This window comes from Mytilus trossulus, unplaced genomic scaffold (assembly GCF_036588685.1).
Source record: "Mytilus trossulus isolate FHL-02 unplaced genomic scaffold, PNRI_Mtr1.1.1.hap1 h1tg000220l__unscaffolded, whole genome shotgun sequence".
Taxonomy (NCBI): domain Eukaryota; kingdom Metazoa; phylum Mollusca; class Bivalvia; order Mytilida; family Mytilidae; genus Mytilus; species Mytilus trossulus.
In genome coordinates this window covers 549898-571589 of record NW_026963313.1, presented here as the reverse complement: position 1 = coordinate 571589, position 21692 = coordinate 549898, and the positions used below count along the sequence as shown (strand labels likewise).

At 31.7% G+C, this 21692-nt stretch overlaps 1 protein-coding gene across 1 annotated transcript in view; it reads left to right on the top strand.

Annotated features, from left to right (window-relative positions):
• The window catches only part of LOC134701116 (uncharacterized), a 43835-nt gene that overhangs the window by 1924 nt on the left and 20219 nt on the right, over nucleotides 1-21692 (top strand). The window contains exons 2-3 of the mRNA XM_063562260.1: nucleotides 4510-4868; nucleotides 7050-7276. Coding sequence (XP_063418330.1) covers nucleotides 4598-4868; nucleotides 7050-7276 — 498 coding nt within the window. The 5' untranslated portion in view covers nucleotides 4510-4597. The remainder of the gene's footprint in view (nucleotides 1-4509; nucleotides 4869-7049; nucleotides 7277-21692) is intronic.

Below are 21692 nucleotides of genomic sequence, written 5' to 3'. Positions count from 1 at the left end.
TAAAAATAATGAATGAACTTTATAGAAATGCAGCATTTTATCACTCTCTTATAAGGAAAAATAGAAGATTTTAGGGGTAAAATTATTATGAATTTAAATAAATAAAGAAAATTAAAACCTTTCATTACTTTTTATCAAAAAAATATGTTTGGAATGAATATGTTAATAACATAAGAAACATTAAAATATTGAATGAAATGTTAGTTAATACAATTATTTCAAACTAAATAAAGGATGTAAGATATTTGTTTAGTTCCATATCAATTTAAATATTTTATTAGTTACTATAAACAATATGAAGATTTCAGTTGTACAATTAATGAAATTTAAAAAATAATTAAGTAAATTTGGTAACTTCTAACCGGGAAACTTTACAAAAGTTTCAAGAAATTTCATGAAATATGGTAAAAAGAATTCAGATGAGTTGGGAACATGACAGACAACTAAACAATGTTTTTTTTTTAGGAATTATCACTTACAATAAAAAAAAGGTGTAATTGTATAACCAAGAAAAATATCCTGAACAAACTGAAATAAGCAAAATAGTAATCTAACACATATACAAAGTTTCAAGAAATTTAATCAGTAATATGGTAAGATATTACAGCACATACAACTATAGAAATATTGAAAAAAAAAAATCAAAGTCCAAAGAGTCTATTGTAGAATTTGTGCAAACTGGAATCCTTACAGTCCTGACTTTGTGATGCAACACTTTTGAAAGTTTCATTTCAAGAGAATCCCTATTTGTTCAACTTAACAAACGTGAACTAGATTTAGCTACCTGTACATGTATTTACCTATTTGTTTAATTAGTATGATTAGTATGATTGTTTTGATAAGCATGCACTTTTGTTGTGATTACTACTTGCGCCTATTCCTTGAACGCCAACATAATTTTACAGATAAATTGTCGGTAGAACAAAGGATGTTGGCATTCAAGGAATAAACCGTATCGTCCAGTAGGTTATTCAAAAGATTGACCTATCGTTCTGAAAGAGAAAACAAACTCCACATCGATATATAATGGTGTAAAAATTAGACCTAGTCACTCACAAGCATATCATAAAAGTCCTTTCATTTGGTTGGGAGTAAATTGGTCGAGTTTATATACCAATAAAGTCCTTTAAAAATGCGTTCAATCCTAAAGTACCTGATATGGTCGTCTTTTAAGTCTGTATTTATATTTAAAAAAATACTTTGATGGAGCAAAGTTTGAAAAAGAATCCACATGAAACTTAACATTTGGAAATAACTAAAAGAATATGTAATGAACAGGAAAATAAACATAACCAATTGTCTTTTGAAACATAACAATGCTCTAGGCAATAAAATTTTAGAACTTGATGTTTAAAAAAAGTTTGAATAAATCAATGTGCTCTCGACCAATGAAATTGTAGTATTTAATTTTTATTTTTTATTATGGTACCATCTTATTAATGTCATTGATCATGTCTATCTTAAGAGTTTTTATAAATAAGTTACAACTGCCCCTTAAAAAATATTTAAATAACTTGAAGTTTATTAGTGCAGTAACAATTGGTACATGTACCATAAATGTTGTAATGATAATATTAATAATTATAACTTCTATAAAAAAAAATGTCAAATAGTTGCCAAAAAAAAAGTAAAATTCTTTAACACAGGAAATGTATTCTACAACTTTAGTAAATATGTTTACTGCCATAATAAATATGTTTACAGCTATTATAAATATTGATCAACAATTGAAGCAAAAAGTCATTAAAACATTTTCAATTAACACAAGAAGTTGAATTAATTTAAATATTTCATATTAAGAAATTTATTCTGATCATTTCAAGTTTAGTTAATTAACACACATATTAAAGTTGCTAGGAGCTAGGATAGCATATTGCTGGTGTGATTAAATTACAGGTAAAAATTCGGTTGAAGCCAAAACATTAAACGAGATCAAATAAAAACATTAGAAATCACTGTAAGGCAACAAAGAAACAAACATTTTCTTACATTCACCTCTCACACGATTGGTAAAAAGTATGGAGTTTCAAGTCGTTGTTACAAATTCTTCATGGTAAACTTACTCAATCAAAACCTTCAATCAAACAATCTTTTATTGTTCAAATGTACATATCACATTTCTAAATGATGTCTTAAATAGTAATCTGCGGTATAATGCAAAATAAAGGCAACAGTAGTATACCGCTGTTCAAAACTCGTAAATCTATGGACAAAAAAACAAAATCGGGGTAACAAACTAAAACTGAGGGAAACGCATTAAATATAAGAGGTGAACAACTACACTACATATAGCAAACAGTGTGTAATGAATAATTGTCATGTTTTTGTTTTATTTCTTCATAATTAACAACATGAACTATATGATAACGGACAGACAAACTTAGAAAACGCAATGTCCAACCCTCTACTATTTTGGTATAAAGTAGATGTGTTTTATCTTTTTATTTTGCAAATTAATGAAGGAATTTCTGTTTTTAATTTTCCTCTGAATTCAGTATATTTGTGATTTCATATTTTACAACCATAATAATAACTCCTCGTTATTATAGACAGAAAATTTCATATACAATTTGATTTGTGCTTTGTTTAAAGATTAAGTTAATTATACACCCATGTGTGTCATACTTGACTTTAAAGTATCTTAATAGGATTTCCGTTTTGTAATCGAAAAGGAGAAAATACGTAGTTTTGTTTCCGTCTGTCGTTACTACCCATATATTCACTTAGTTTTCAGTCAAGTGGTTTTCTTTTTAATCCCAAACAATTATCAGAGTTTATGTATTTCCCACGCTTTTTGATTCTTTAGATTTAGAGCTTATCATGCCATGAGCAATATTATGTGTTTCATATGTGGACAAGGATCTGTGTACCCTTCCAAAGCACATGAAATCATCCCAAAATTTTGAAGGGGTTGGTGTTGCACAGTCTGTGGGTTTTATGTGTTGGGTTTTGTTTATTTTATTTGTAAATCTGTCTGGTTTTTTTTACTCGTGGCGTTGTCTGTTTATTTCCGAATTATGAGTGTGAATGTCCCTTTGGTATCCTTTGCCTCTCTTTTACAAAATATTTCTTCCGTTTGAATTTTAGAACATATGGTTCAAAGCTAACACAAGTTGTAGAATACTATGTAGTAGATCATATATGAGTTCACTAGAATGAATTAAGACCACAATGTAAACGTGTTGTTGTATCGTCCAATATAATTAATTATGTCATTTTATATGAATCATTTAAAAAATTAATAAAATATTACTTTATGAAAAAATTAAAAATGTAAAATCACAAAAATACTGAACTTAGAGGAAAATCAATTCGGAAAGTACATAATCACATGGCAAAATCAAATAACAAAAAGTATCAAAAACGAATGGTCCAGAATTATTTAAAGTGTTTTTTTTGTAAAATATTTTGAGATCAGTGTTGTCAGTTTGAGATTACTATGATATCATTGGTAGATTAAAGCCCTCTGTTTGAGTTTTTAAACGAATTGAAGGCAAGGAAAAAACAATACAATATAAAACGTTAAATAGGATTTTGTTTTTCAAAGAAGATTTTTTGCAGATCTTGGTTTTTTCTGCATAGTATTGGACACTATGCGTGATTTCTTTGTTGTTGTTGTTGTTATTATTGTGTACGCAGTATTTGACACTGCATTGTTTTATACCGAATGTAATGACATCCATTTGTGATTTGTGATGTGTCATCAACGTCTATCGATTTTCCTTGAATAATTTTGATATTTCAAATAGATAAAATTTTTCCGGGTTTCCTGTTTTCGAATATTTTATGATAAACATGATATCAGTTTATTAGTTCTAAATAACTATTTCTTGTGAGAAAAAAATATCAACTTCTTTGTATAATATCATTGTGTTGATTATTAAATAAAGTTACATGGTTACAAAAAAGAGTTTTCTTTTATGACATAAATTTTCAGATTTCCAAGCTATCATTGTTTTTTTGTTGTTGATAAACTTATTAATTTGCTCCAACACTATTACGATGGTATAAAATATAATAATGATATACTGGGCAAAACACTTAACATGTTTATTGTGCAGTGTCATTGAAGATTAGGAATGTGCTGCATAACCGAATTGTCATAATAATAGCGGCACCTATCTTTTACCATGGCATTTTCAGCGTGTTATCGGCTGATGATTTTAAATATTCTTTTGGTATTATTCGCCTCTTTTTCAATGAATTATGTGACAAAGGCTAGGCCTTAACTCAAAGACACTAGAAGTGTTGTAGTCGTTTATGTACGCCTAATTCAATAGTTCGTTTGTAAATATAAATAAAATGTCAAGACAATAACGACAAAGCATAATAAGCTGAAAGAGTAAGGCATAGCATAAAAACAATCTAGACTTTTATGAAAACTTGAAGAATGTTATGAGTTTATTTTTGCCGCCAGATTAGGGACTTTTTATTTTAAATTTTCCTCTGAGTTCGGTATGTTCGTTACTTACTTTGTATACAAGTAAAACATGTTTATATTTTTAACAGATAATCGATGTTGGCAAAGAAGGCAGACAGTTTTCTTAACTGAATTTATTGAACCACAGTTGTTCCCTAGATGCTTTAAAGTGTAATCATGACGTCGACGTCACAACTTTCAGAAGAAGAGATAAACTTCACCAGATTTTTCTTGCTCAACTTTAAAGTATCTCCAGACATTGTGAGGCAATACTTTGATGGAGTTTTTCCACCAGCACACTTATCTCAGACTATCAAAAATGGTATGAAAACCATCATTCAGTTGAACAAATCAAAAATAATCAATTCAGCTCAATTAAAAATATTAAGGAGTGTCCTTGGAACGGTATGGCCTTCCAATCTTCCTCCGATGCCTGTGGGAACAAAATGTAAGTACAATTTACTACACAGTAAGTGTTTCTTATGCATTCACAGGTATTTTTGTTTTTGAACCATGCTAAAGATTCGATATTTTTGAAGACTATATAATATCCTGTTATACCAATTGTAAAAGATGCACTGATAGTCAATTGGGTCACAATAAACCACGGACCAAATTAACCACTTTTAGCTTTGAAATATTAAAGCAAGTGAATCAAGACCACTGACTTCTGTTTTAATTTGTTAATACGAGGTGATGTATATTTTCCAAGTGTATGTATTTGTGTGTAACTAACCCATACTCCTTCGTGAAGAACCATATATATCGACTCTGCATGCAGTAAGTGGAGTATCATTGTATTTGTTGACGGCATATGTACAAGATGATTTGCCTTAATGTTCACATTTATACGGTGATCATGATTGGTTTACCAGCAACGTATATATTTTATGAGTAGAATCTTGAGATTTGATGATTTGAAGACACATTATTAAAAGTTTTACGCTTATTTTTTGTCTTTTTCTTACAAATCTTCATCTATTTTCAACTATTAATATTTCAGAAAATAAAAAAGAAACACAAATTGATTTTTTTCTTATCTTTTGCCTATAAGTCGACAAGACAATAGTTAATGCAAATTTTAACAAAACAAGTGTGACAAAGTTCGATTTCATGGTTCATTGAATACTTGAAAAGAAAGTTAAGATTTTTTTGTAACGTCAATTTCATTCTTATTATGAGTACATGGCTAACTATATTCAGTATGTGCGTACCTTGTAAGGTCCTGATGTCCGTCAGACAATTATCTTGTGAACTCGATTTTATTTTATGGATCAGTGAACTAGGTTATAATAAGTTTCCGTGGTCAGGTCCATACATCATAAAATATAAGCAATAGGTCTACTGTTTTTGGTGTATGGAATACTTGTAAGGTGTACATTACTTGGTGGAATGCTGTACATTAAGCATTTTGTTAAAACAGAAAACAGTTCAATAAAGAATTTATGAATGGCAAAAAAGGTGTATATTACGAATTGACATGTGTCATCTGACCGTGACCTCATTTTCATGGTTCAGAAATCAAAGTTAAGTGATTAAGTTATGGTATATTTGTTCTATATAAACTGTACTTGTTATGAGGAAGGATTGTAAGGTGTATATGTATGTCCGGCAGGTATCATACGACCTTCGCCTCATTTTCATGGTACATAATTTACATGGCATGAGATCGATAATATGTAGCTTTACTCGTATATATTTCAGTCTTGACGCCATCTAATTAACTCTCTATTTGTCTTCCGTAGACCTCCGGTGATCATATAAGCAATATCCACATAAATATAGAATATGAAGTCGTGCAATTGGATTTTCTAGGTCTGTTTAATTTCATATTTAATAGATTAGATATATAGGTTAATAATTGTTTTAACCTGTAAAAGAATAATATTTTCTGTATCGAAGCAGTCAATCAAATAATTTACCTTCAATTCACTTTCAATGTTGACATTCTTTTCCTTTAAATGCAATTCTTGCGTTATCCATCTCTAGCTAAGGGGTTAAATTGAAGTTCACATGAATACGGATTGAATGAGATAGAAATATTCACTTGCAAGTCAATAATTGATCATCAATGTTTCTTAGTTAAATTTGGCAAAATTGATAAATACTGGCTGATGAAAACAAATTATTATTTCACTTTTTCACTTTCATTAATGTTTGAACAAAAAATTCATACCTTAGATCTTAATATAGATAATGCCCCTGTTAAGTAGTTTCTTTCAATAAGACAGTGATGGAGGTTCCGAATCAATAAATGAGATTTTTTTCAGAAGGAAGAAAGTTACTTCGTTATATTTTGACAAATTTGATCTAAGAAACTTTTATAACAAAATAAAAACAATGACCAATATAAACTATAATCAATGTATACAAGACCGTCACAAATTATATTAAGCAGGCTTAATACGATCAATATGCAGGTACATGTACATGTAAACATGAACTTGCATAAGGTCGATATCTATCCGACGCATCTCATATGATATTAACTAAATATTCAGATATATGCCATAATGCTATTTCTGCCTCATTTGAAAGAGTGGATTATATTGTATTCAAAAGATTGAAGAGCTTTTGTAAATATAAGAAGTACGGATAAATTCAGGTAAAACTGACCTCTTTTTTCTAGCAACCTGTTCCAAGGACTTTGATCTAACAATGATGATATGTCTGTTACGTAATCTAGGAGGTTTAGTTTCACCCGTCAATGGTTGGGATCAGCTTCCAGATCCGATTGAAGTTATGCCTGGAGCGAACTTGGCTACACTGAGGTGGTACAGAAATCAGTTGGCCCATACGACAGGAACTTCCATGGATTCCAACGAATATAAATTCAAATGGACACAGGTCAAAAAGGTACTGCATGACAACCAAAGCATATTTTAAATTTAAAAAAAATGTGTTTAGTGATACACTTTGTGCTAAAGCTGGTGAACCAGTGGTTCACGGTTTAATAAGGTCCATTGAAAATGAAATATGTTATATTCTTCGTACAGCTTAGGCTCAGGACTATAAACAAAATGTGTAAAATTCTTTTGAATATGATAGATTTTGAAAAAAATATCTGATGATAACATTTCTTGTTGATTTTACACCTTGTAGTAAGTAATGGATTGATAAACAAAAATGTTTCGTTATAATTCGTTACTGAAAGTAAAAATCCAAACTTATAGACCGACCACTTTATGAAAAAAGATAGGTCTATGAAACGTTCTTTTTTATGAACGGAATTTGATGGTGAAAAGCATAAAACATAAAAAGTTGGATGGTCTTCCTTATAACACCACAGCAAAAAGAATAGTGAACATGGTAAAAAACTGACTGACGCCTCACTAATGGCTTCAATTTATTTGTCTTAGTCTTAGATAAAACTAAGAATGAAAATTGGGAATATGTCGAAGACACAACAACCCGACCAAAGAGCAGTTGCTGGTTTTTTTCCCAATTGTTATATGCTTTAACTAGCTGTCATTAAGGGCATCCGATACAGTTTCAAGGAAGTTAACTCTTTGCGCGACGTTAAGCGTTGAAATTTCAACAAAACGTAACTTTTTGCGGGACGTAATGCGTGTAGTTTTCCGTAATAAGAAACGTGATGTGGAATTTCGATGCTCCAATTTCTGTTCCTCCCGCATGCTAACTTCCACGCGAATAATATTAGTGCATTTGTTTCGAACAAGATATGAGTCTGATAACATCATAAGAAATAAAACAAATTACTGTTTCTTTGAGATCTTTAACAAAATATCGTGTAGTGAGCAATTTGAAGACGACTGACCCTTTTGGTGCATGCCAATTATCATTTTTATCATCATTCATCATCCATGGCATTTTATTACAGCACATGAAACCAATGATATTCTAAAACTAATACCGAAAATATAATCAACTTTTATAAAAGAACAACGTTCTTATTTCTTCCACGTTGCACGTATTTTATCTATCAAAAGGCAATAGCCAACAATAGTTTAAACACCCGTAAACAAATTTGACAGGACGTATTATGGTATACAAATGCCCGCATCCGTCTGTCCGTCGTAAACATGGTACAGCATATTATCCAAATTTCATCGAACTGAACATGGTTCTTTTTTCAGTCATGAAGGTCAAACAATCTGTTTAGTGAAACATTGTAACTAAAACAGGTTTCTTTTACAGTTCGCGCTGTATCTCAAGTACGATTTATGACTATATTTACACACTTCTTAGTTATATTAATCTGAAGATCTGAATATATCTAGAACCAATTCCGTTAACATTTTGGATATAGTTTCTAAAACTGTTCGTAAAAACCGTTCTCACAGTCGTAGAACAAATCGCAATAAAAGAAAATTTCGGGTCAATCATACATGTACCAATATTTCGGACCTAATTTCTATTTCAAAAAACAACGGCAGACATTATCTGTTAACAAAACTCTGTTCTTTACCGGTTAATAAGTTAAATAAAAATTTTGGTGGATTGCAACACAATTTCATATAGCAGTCCTAAGTATGAAATTGTTCAAATTATTATGGCATATTGTTATTTTACATTATTTCCCAAAATTGATCGCCCTGAAGATCATAAAAAACATTTTATTAAAATTAAGTATGTCAATAAAGGCTTTGATTTTGTAAATATTGCCGGTATATTTAACGACCATTCTGTTAAAGAATAAATTCCTGGATATTTTGACAATACTGAGCTACCTCTTATTTGTTATATTTACAAGAAATCTACCCGGAAATTTGTGTTTAATTATAGTCAATTGTGTAAAGATGTTAATATCAGTGAAAACACACCTATTTCATGTAATTGCAGTAATTCCGAATATATTTATGGACCCATTTCCCATGTTATAACAGGAGATCTTACCATCGTTCAAGACCGAGAGTTAAAATCATTCCTTAGTAAAGGACCTAAATATCGTCCCCCGTCAATTATTAATTGGAATGAGTGTCGTAATATCATCCACGACTCACTCCATACTTATTGTATGAAATGGATAAAACGGCAAAAAGCTGACAAAAAATCTTTAGACTCTTTTTTTAATTCAGTAATGAAGATAGTTGATATACGTATTCAACATTTTAAAGAACATTTCACTATTAACAATAACCACAATAAACCTATTTCTCGTATCAAACATAAACTAAAAGAACTAGCCAAGGAATTTGTTTTTGTCCCGGCCGATAAAGCTGCTAATAATATTATTATTGTTTGACGTAAACTTTACATTGAGGTTCTGAAAAAGGAAATCACCAACTCACCAACATTCCAACTGACTCCATTTTCAGAAAACGAAATCTGTAACAAACATAAACTTTTAGCCAACGCTTTACAAGCAGAGCCAAATACAATGAAAGTCCCAACTATGTATTGGCTTCCGAAGCTACACAAAACCCCTTACAAATATAGATTTATTTCGTCTTCAAGCCATTGTTCAACTTCTAAATTGTCTATTCTTCTTACCAGCACATTTGGTACAATTAAAAACCTTATTATAAATTGTTCAAATAAGGCCTTCGAAAATAGTGGAATAAATTACTTTTGGAGTGTCAAGAACTCGTTGGAAGTACTTGATAAATTGCATGCTTATATTGGTGATTTTGAATCTGTTCAAAGTTTTGATTTTTCTACCCTGTATACCACATTGCCTCACATTCTCATTAAGAAAAAATTCACACACCTAATTAAATGGGCATTCAAAAAATCAGAATGTGAATATATATGTTCAAACTCTTTTATGTCATTTTTTAGTAGCAATAAAAAAAACTATGTTAATTGGACATGCTTTGATACTATATATGCCCTTGAATTTTTACTAGATAACATTTTTGTTCGCTTTGGGGATTCAGTATATCGTCAGATTATCGGAATTTCAATGGGGACTAACTGTGGACCACTTATTGCGGACCTCTTTTTGTATTGTTATGAGTTACAATTTATGACAAAAATAAGCAAAGACCCATCAAAACAACATCTAATAAACAAATTTAATAATACTTTTAGATATTTGGATGATATTTTGGCTCTCAATAATGACGACTTCAGTATGTATATTTATGAAATTTATCCTGCTGAACTTACTTTAAATAAAGCTAATCCTAACAATGACCACTGCCCTTTCCTCGATCTTGATATCTATATCACTAACGGAAAGCTGAATACTAAAATTTAAGATAAAAGTGATGATTTTTCATTTCCTATCGTTAATTATCCGTTTTTAGATGGTGACGTTCCTTTGTCACCATCTTACGGTGTTTATATATTTCAACTTGTACGATTCGCTCGTGTATGTAACAATGTTTTAGATTTTAACGAGAGAAATTTATGTATTACTGAAAAATTATTACACCAGGGTTTTCGATATCACAAACTAGTCAAAACATTTACTAAATTTTATCATCGGTATAAAGACATCATTCGTAAATATAGCTCAGCATGCAGACTTCTTATACGTTCAGGTATTTCACATCCGATTTTTTATGGAAATATTCTTTATAAAGCACAAAGGTGTCAGTATTCACCTCAGAAACTTACAAAACCTTTGAATAGACTTATTAATAAAGGATATAATTACGATACTGTTGTCAAGTCATTAACGATTGCATATTTTGGCGTTAATATTGAGTCACTGATAAGGTCTTTGCGTCGGAACTAAACACATTTATTCTAAAAACAGTTGTTGGCATGACACGGGTTATGTTCTTCTCATATATGTTATGATGGTATGATACTAAACCCCTAACGGGCAAGATTGTGCCTGATGTTCATATGATGAAATCATAATCTTTCAGTCAGTTTTATTAAAGTCTGGAGCTGGCATGTCAGTTAACTGCTAGTAGTCTGTTGTTATTTATGTATTATTGTCATTTTGTTTATTTTCTTTGGTTACATCTTCTGACATCAGACTCGTACTTCTCTTGAACTGAATTTTAATGTGCGTATTGTTTTTCGTTTACTTTTCTACATTGGTTAGAGGTATAGGGGGAGGGTTGGGATCTCACAAACATGTTTAACCCCGCCGCATTTTTGCGCCTGTCCCAAGTCAAGAGCCTCTGGCCTTTGTTAGTCTTGTATTATTTTAATTTTAGTTTCTTGTGTACAATTTGGAAATTAGTATGGCGTTCATTATCACTGAACTAGTATATATTTGTTTAGGGGCCAGCTGAAGGACGCCTCCGGGTGCGGGAATTTCCCGCTACATTGAAGACCTGTTGGTGACCTTCTGCTGTTGTTTTTTTATTTGGTCGGGTTGTTGTCTCTTTGACACATTCCCCATTTCCATTCTCAATTTTATTTCTGAGAATGATTCAAAATTTGATTTTAGAGTTATTGAGTTTATGTCAAAAAGAGGGGGTTTTCACATGTCGCTCCGTATCTCAGAAACTATTTATAATTATTGCATGAAACTTCACATACTTTTCAGTTATTAATAATAAATTTTTCTATAGATCTGTATACTTTTGAGTGATGAGTCTTTAAATCGTTTTTTGAGTTCTTGAATTTTTATTGAGCTTCAATTTGGGGATCATATAAAACATGTTGTGATATACGAACTTCCTACTGAGCAAGAATACTGAATGAGTCAAGATATACTTAGCATGACTTCTTGAACAACCCTCGTGTTATTCTAAAAACATGTATTATGTGTCCATACGTTATCAGTTTTATAGAAAGTTGGCAAGAATTGTACAATTAAACAGAAAGACAGGAAGGACAGACAGAAGAATGGACGTGCTATATTTTATAAACGCGGTATATGGTGAAAATATAGTTATTGACCAATGAAATTACGCTATGAGAGAAGGAATTTAGTCGCAATTAATCCAATCGTTTTTACCAAATCAAAAAAATCAAAGTTATAGTTTAATTGTTTGGACAAAAGCATTTTTTTAGCAAATTGAAGATTCTGCTTTTGTTTTTTGACCACATACAGCAGAAGATGTGGTATAATTGCCAATGAGACAACTCTAAACATTAAGAGACAAACATGACACAGAAATTAATAACTATATGTCACCGTACGGTTTTCAGCAATAAGCAAACCTCATATAGCATAGTCAGCTATGAAAGGTCACTAAATGACAACTGAATGTAAAACAATTTAAACGAGAAAAGTAACGGCCTAATTTGTGTGCTGCAATTAATGTACAAAAGAAGAAAGTCCGTTTGCATGATTATGCTGAGTTCACACGTACATGGAATTCGAATTCGATTCGCATTAACTAATTCGAATTAGTTTGACTCCTAATGTAAATTCTTCTTTGAAAAAAAAAACGTGGTCTCATCGTCATTTAAGCGGTCTAAGGTAGGTTTTCACTATATATATATATATATATATAAATTGTTTAGTGCTTAGTATTAAATTTCTATTAAGATCCATTTTGTTACATCTTGTGATCAATTTTATTTGGCAATCGCCAATGGCAGTCAGCACGGTTAAAGGACATCAGTTGTTCGACCTGTTAGTCAAATGCGTTTTGTTTAAATATACTTTTTCACTTTTTTTGGTCTTTTGGAAAATGTTGTTTGTGCAGTATTTAGACCCTTCTACAACGAAATTTGTTTCACATGCACACGTATAAAAATTGCGGTTTTTATCCAATGCAATCATAGGTTTGAACGTAGTTTTCAATTTAGACTTGTATATATTAAAGCAAATTTACAGATCTAACATTGTTGGGTTGATGTTTAGACGAGTTGTATATACATTATGTACACAGCCATGTATCACCATCATTGATGGCGATCCGATGGATACATCTGGTGTAGAGTTGTCACTGACTCAGACGTACTTATGGATATAATTTTTTTCTGTGACTGTATCTTACATTAATTTGTAGGATCCTTTACTATAGATAATTTAGCTGATCTGTAACAATAACATCTTCATGCCTTATATATCATGTACTGTAGTACGCCGCTAGATTAAAACTGACGAGGAAAGGTAACATACGGCCAGCGAAAGCTCTATTTTTGTAGAGCCCAGGTGGTCGTGTGGTCTATCGGGACGGCTGCAGTGCAGGCGATTTGGTGTCACGATATCACAGTAGCATGGGTTCGAATCCCGGCGAGGGAAGAACCAAAAACTAGCGAAAGCAAATTTACAGATCTAACATTGTTTGGTTGATGTTTAGACGAGTTGTATATAAATATATATATATATAAGTCCAAAAGACCAAAAAAGTGAAAAAGTATATTTTAACAAAACGCATTTGACTAACAGGTCGAACAACTGATGTTCTTTAACCCTGCTAACTGCCATTGGCGATTGCCAAATAAAATTGATCACGAGATGTAACAAAATGGATCTTAATATAAATTTTAAACTAAACAGAAAACAATGAACTTGTGAACAAGATGTTATGCCACAAACACAAGGTGTCAATATTTTTTGTACACCAGATCTAGATTTCGACAATATATGTCTCTTCAGTGATGTTAGGGATCGAAACGGTATTTGGAAGGCCATATAATTTACCCTCAATTCAAGATTGACTCTTGAATTTCAAGAGTCAATATAGGATGAACGGATCATATAAACCGGAGGGAAAATATGATACAAGCCCAAACGATAAAATATTAACAAGTCTAAATTGTAAATTTCGTCCAAACCTATGATTGCGTTGGATAAAAACCGCATATTTTTATACGTGTGCATGTAAAACAAATTTCGTTGTAGAAGGGTTTAAATACTGCACAAACAACATTTTTCCAAAAGACCAAAAAAGTGAAAACGTATATTTAAACAAAACGCATTTGACTAACAGGTCGAACAACGGATGTTCTCTAACCCTGCTAACTGCCATTGGCGATTGCCAAACAAAAATGATCGCGAGATGTAACAAAATGGATCTTAATATTAATTTTAAACTAAACAGAAAGCAATGAACTTGTGAACAAGATGTTATGCCACAAACACAAGGTGTCAATAATTTTCGTACACCAGATCTAGATTTCGACAATATATGTCTCTTCAGTGATGTAAGGGATCGAAACGGTATTTGGAAGGCCATGTAATTTACCCTCAATTTAAAATTGGCTCTTGAATTTCAAGAGTCAATATAGGATGAATGGATCATATAAACCGGAGGGAAAATATGATACGAGCCCAAACGATAAAATATAAACAAGTCTAAATTGAAAACTGCGTTCAAACCTATGATTGCGTTGGATAAAAACCGCAATTTTTATACGTGTGCATGTAAAACAAATTTCGTTGTAAAGGGTCTAAATACTGCACAAACAACATTTTCCAAAAGACCAAAAAAGTGAAAAAGTATATTTAAACAAAACGCATTTGACTAACAGGTCGAACAACTGATGTTCTTTAACCCTGCTAACTGCCATTGGCGATTGCCAAACAAAAATGATCGCGAGATGTAACAAAATGGATCTTAATATTAATTTTAAACTAAACAGAAAACAATGAACTTGTGAACAAGATGTTATGCCACAAACACAAGGTGTCAATATTTTTTGTACACCAGATCTAGATTTCGACAATATATGTCTCTTCAGTGATGTTAGGGATCGAAACAGTTTTTGGAAGGCCATATAATTACCCTCAATTTAAGATTTGACTCTTGAATTTCAAGAGTCAATATAGGATGAACGGATCATATAAACTGGAGGGAAAATATGATACAAGCCCAAACGATAAAATAGAAACAAGTCTAATTTGTAAACTACGTTCAAACCTATGAATGCGTTGGATAAAAACCGCAATTTTTTTACGTGTGCATGTAAAACAAATTTCGTTGTAGAAGGGTCTAAATACTGCACAAACATTATTTTCCAAAAGACCAAAAAAGTGAAAAAGTATATTTAAACAAAACGCATTTGACTAACAGGTCGAACAACTGATGTTCTTTAACCCTGCTAGCTGCCATTGGCGATTGCCAAATAAAATTGATCACGAGATGTAACCAAATGGATCTTAATATAAATTTTAAACTAAACAGAAAACAATGAACTTGTGAACAAGATGTTATGCCACAAACACAAGGTGTCAATATTTTTTTACACCAGATCTAGATTTCGACAATATATGTCTCTTCAGTGATGTTAGGGATCGAAACGGTATTTGGAAGGCCATATAATTTACCCTCAATTTAAGATTGACTCTTGAATTTCAAGAGTCAATATAGGATGAACGGATCATATAAACCGGAGGGAAAATATGATACAAGCCCAAACGATAAAAAATAAACAAGTCTAAATTGAAAACTACGTTCAAACCTATGATTGCGTTGGATAAAAACCGCATTTTTTATACGTGTGCATGTAAAACAAATTTCGTTGTAGAAGGGTCTAAATACTGCACAAACAACATTTTCCAAAAGACCAAAAAAGTGAAAAAGTATATTTAAACGAAACGCATTTGACTAACAGGTAGAACAACTGATGTTCTTTAACCCTGCTAACTGCCATTGGCGATTGCCAAATAAAATTGATCACGAGATGTAACCAAATGGATCTTAATATAAATTTTAAACTAAACAGAAAACAATGAACTTGTGAACAAGATGTTATGCCACAAACACAAGGTGTCAATATTTTTTTACACCAGATCTAGATTTCGACAATATATGTCTCTTCAGTGATGTTAGGGATCGAAACGGTATTTGGAAGGCCATATAATTTACCCTCAATTTAAGATTGACTCTTGAATTTCAAGAGTCAATATAGGATGAACGGATCATATAAACCGGAGGGAAAATATGATACAAGCCCAAACTATAAAATATAAACAAGTCTTAATTGTAAATTTCGTTCAAACCTATGATTGCGTTGGATAAAAACCGCATTTTTTTATACGTGTGCATGTAAAACAAATTTCGTTGTAGAAGGGTCTAAATACTGCACAAACAACATTTTCCAAAAGACCAAAAAAGTGAAAAAGTATATTTAAACAAAACGCATTTGACTAACAGGTCGAACAACTGATTTTCTGTAACCCTGCTAACTTCCATTGGCGATTGCCAAATAAAATTGATCACGAGATGTAACAAAATGGATCGTAATATAAATTTTAAACTAAACAGAAAACAATGAACTTGTGAACAAGATGTTATGCCACAAACACAAGGTGTCAATAATTTTTGCACACCAGATATAGATTTCGACAATATATGTCTCTTCAGTGATGTTAGGGATCGAAACGGTATTTGGAAGGCCATATAATTTACCCTTAATTTAAGATTGACTCTTGAATTTCAAGAGTCAATATAGGATGAACGGATCATATAAACCGGAGGGAAAATATGATACATGTCCAAACGATAAAATATAAACAAGTCTAAATTGAAAACTGCGTTCCAACCTCATGATTGCGTTGGATAAAAACCGTCATTTTTATACGTGTGCATGTAAAACAAATTTCGTTGTAGAAGGGTCTAAATACTGCACAAACAACATTTTCCAAAAGACCGAAAAAGTGAAAAAGTATATTTAAACAAAACGCATTTGACTAACAGGTCGAACAACTGATGTTCTCTAACCCTGCTAACTGCCATTGGCGATTGCCAAAAAAAAATTGATCGCGAGATGTACCAAAATGGATCTTAATATTAATTTTAAACTAAACAGAAAGCAATGAACTTGTGAACAAGATATTATGCCACAAACACAAGGTGTCAATAATTTTCGTACACCAGATCTAGATATCGACAATATATGTCTCTTCAGTGATGTAAGGGATCGAAACGGTATTTGGAAGGCCATGTAATTTACCCTAAATTTAAAATTGGCTCTTGAATTTCAAGAGTCAATATAGGATGAATGGATCATATAAACCGGAGGGAAAATATGATACGAGCCCAAACGATAAAATATAAACAAGTCTAAATCGAAAACTGCGTTCAAACCTATGATTGCGTTGGATAAAAACCGCAATTTGTATACGTGTGCATGTAAAACAAATTTCGTTGTAGAAGGGTCTAAATACTGCACAAACAACATTTTCCAAAAGACCAAAAAAGTGAAAAAAGTATATTTAAACAAAACGCATTTGACTAACAGGTCGAACAACTGATGTTCTTTAACCCTGCTAACTGCCATTGGCGATTGCCAAATAAAATTGATCACGAGATGTAACCAAATGGATCTTAATATAAATTTTAAACTAAACAGAAAACAATGAACTTGTGAACAAGATGTTATGCCACAAACACAAGGTGTCAATATTTTTTGTACACCAGATCTAGATTTCGACAATATATGTCTCTTCAGTGATGTTAGGGATCGAAACGGTATTTGGAAGGCCATATAATTTACCCTCAATTTAAGATTGACTCTTGAATTTCAACAGTCAATATAGGATGAACGGATCATATAAACCGGAGGGAAAATATGATACAAGCCCAAACTATAAAATATAAACAAGTCTTAATTGTAAATTTCGTTCAAACCTATGATTGCGTTGGATAAAAACCGCATTTTTTTATACGTGTGCATGTAAAACAAATTTCGTTGTAGAAGGGTCTAAATACTGCACAAACAACATTTTCCAAAAGACCAAAAAAGTGAAAAAGTATATTTAAACAAAACGCATTTGACTAACAGGTCGAACAACTGATTTTCTGTAACCCTGCTAACTTCCATTGGCGATTGCCAAATAAAATTGATCACGAGATGTAACAAAATGGATCGTAATATAAATTTTAAACTAAACAGAAAACAATGAACTTGTGAACAAGATGTTATGCCACAAACACAAGGTGTCAATAATTTTTGCACACCAGATATAGATTTCGACAATATATGTCTCTTCAGTGATGTTAGGGATCGAAACGGTATTTGGAAGGCCATATAATTTACCCTTAATTTAAGATTGACTCTTGAATTTCAAGAGTCAATATAGGATGAACGGTTCATATAAACCGGAGGGAAAATATGATACAAGTCCAAACGATAAAATATAAACAAGTCTAAATTGAAAACTGCGTTCCAACCTTATGATTGCGTTGGATAAAAACCGTCATTTTTATACGTGTGCATGTAAAACAAATTTCGTTGTAGAAGGGTCTAAATACTGCACAAACAACATTTTCCAAAAGACCAAAAAAGTGAAAAAGTATATTTAAACAAAACGCATTTGACTAACAGGTCGAACAACTGATGTTCTCTAACCCTGCTAACTGCCATTGGCGATTGCCAAAAAAAAATTGATCGCGAGATGTAACAAAATGGATCTTAATATTAATTTTAAACTAAACAGAAAGCAATGAACTTGTGGACAAGATATTATGCCACAAACACAAGGTGTCAATAATTTTCGTACACCAGATCTAGATTTCGACAATATATGTCTCTTCAGTGATGTAAGGGATCGAAACGGTATTTGGAAGGCCATGTAATTTACCCTAAATTTAAAATTGGCTCTTGAATTTCAAGAGTCAATATAGGATGAATGGATCATATAAACCGGAGGGAAAATATGATACGAGCCCAAACGATAAAATATAAACAAGTCTAAATCGAAAACTGCGTTCAAACCTATGATTGCGTTGGATAAAAACCGCAATTTGTATACGTGTGCATGTAAAACAAATTTCGTTGTAGAAGGGTCTAAATACTGCACAAACAACATTTTCCAAAAGACCAAAAAAGTGAAAAAAGTATATTTAAACAAAACGCATTTGACTAACAGGTCGAACAACTGATGTTCTTTAACCCTGCTAACTGCCATTGGCGATTGCCAAATAAAATTGATCATCAGATGTAACAAAATGGATCTTAATATAAATTTTAAACTAAACAGAAAACAATGAACTTGTGAACAAGATGTTATGCCACAAACACAAGGTGTCAATATTTTTTGTACACCAGATCTAGATTTCGACAATATATGTCTCTTCAGTGATGTAAGGGATCGAAACGGTATTTGGAAGGCCATATAATTTACCCTCAATTTAAGATTGACTCTTGAATTTCAAGAGTCAATATAGGATAAACGGATCATATGGGGCAATATGCGCAATTGTTTCTCCATAGGCCGTAATGGTAAGGTTTTCTTCTGTTGCTCAGCCGATATCGTAAACGTGTGTATATATGATGGCTTGTTTCGAAGCTGAGACATTTTTACATATGTGGTTAAATTTTCGGGTACGAAGTGTGATTCATTTTTCCGTAATTAACAAACCCCGAGTATCCCTTTGCGATGTGGCTCCTCATGGTAAAAAATCCCATTTTTAACACAATAAGTTCTTTGAAATTTTAATACTTTGAACACATTTAATAGCTCCATGGTTTTAACACATTTATTCTGTGTTCCCTTACTTTCTAAATTAACACTAATGGTTCAGCTCAGTCATTTGTTTATCATAGAAATGTGTCAAATATCACTACACAGAGATTTTTTGTTTACACGTGACTTTTGTGTTCCTCATTTCAAGGCGCATTAGGGGTATTGTCCCATATTGAAATCCATAGTTCTGATTTTTCTAAATATTTTTAGGTGATCTTCATCTGTACGACATTCTGAATAAATCTGTGTATTTTTGTCCATTTCTGAAAAAAAAAAAAGTCGTTTCAGCACTATATGGCAATGACACTTTTATCGCTATATTCATTTATTTTTAATACAATGTATATGTATAATTAATTTCTTCTAGTATACATTTACTAGTCAAAACAAGGACAAAACTTCTGATGATAACCTTAAATTACAATACACAGACCCTATTAAAGCATTCCATAACATTTTCTTGTGTCTTAAAGTGCATTTTCACAGAGAAATTATGCAAAAATGTAGATTTCATAAAAAGAAAAACACCAAAATAACTATTCTTACTAGTGGACATCTGGTATATAATACTGTGGAAACCCCTCAAAACTACTGGGAAAGTCATTCTTATCATGTAATTAGAGTGCAATGAAGTGCAAATATTCAAAACTTGTCCATTCGCATAATTCTATTCGAGAAAAAAAGGCTCTTTACATGTATTTCAGTGAAAACCCTTTATCAGTGAGAAATCCACATGAGGTATTAAAGGAAACATTGTGACATCACACGTATTATGGTGTCGTTAAATAACGACAGATCAAAATAGTGCTAAATAGAGTTTGTAGTGTTACATGAGAATCAGTTGCCGCAAGATTTAACTCGAAATGTTGAGTCGAAAAGATCAGTAACCAAGCCTTTTCATTTAATATCAAGATCATAGCAACAGTTTTCATATGAGCATATTTCTAACATACCGACTGTAATTTCATTTGCACAAATACCATAAATAAATAATTTAGAGCTTACCTAATAAATCAAAATGCTTACCAGTTATTCAGGACTTTTTAAAACCTTTAGTTTGCCATCTCATGTTTGAAAGTAATGATATGTCTGGAACTGAAATAAGACAAAAAATTATTCAGGCTGTGTTATCATTTAATTTAAGTACATAAGTATTATTGAGAGAGAGAAATCTAATTCTTGAAAGTTTTATCACAAAGAAAGAAAAATGCTTCTCCCTTGTGGCTTAGCCACCTTCATTTAAACTGTTTATATTAGAAGCAATGAGTAGTAGCTAACTAGCTTAATACATGAAGTTGAATAGCAATATTGTTTTCAAGAAGGTTTGACCCTCCCCCTTTTTCACTGAGAAATGACAATATCTTGTGTTTTGCTCGTGTGCATTAACAATTGTAATTCATGATTTTCTGAATACATGTACATGATTTTTTTCTGTTTATTTGCATATGATATCTACTGACCAGGGTCAAATCATTGGATAAAAGCAGATGTGTGATTTGTGTTGTCTCCCTTGATAATCAGCTATTTCTGTAGACCAGAGTGATAATTACATAACAAAGACTATATTGTGTCATTTTTACTTACACTTTATTTGTATTACATGAAAGTTTTTTCTTGTCTCTTTCAATTGAATAAACAATTCCTTTCGGATCTCTCGGGAGTAAACAAAGTTATGATTGTGCCTAAAAAAAGTGTTCAGCCCCTTGCCAGCAATGCATTTAAAAAGCAAAAATTTCATTGATTTTTTGCTGTTCTGTATCAATAATATTTATCTTAAATCATTTATGATAACTAGTTATAAATAAAAAACTACTTACCATCATTTTCACAATTTTCTGTGGTGTACAAGGTGAAATTATCTTAAGATATCCCTGGATCTTTTCTTAGAATTAACACTAATGGTTCAGCTCAGTCATTTGTTTATCATAGAAATGTGTCAAATATCACTACACGGAGATTTTTGGATTACACGTGACTTTTGTGTTACACATTTCAAGGTGCATTAGGGGTATTGTCCCATATACACCGGAGGAA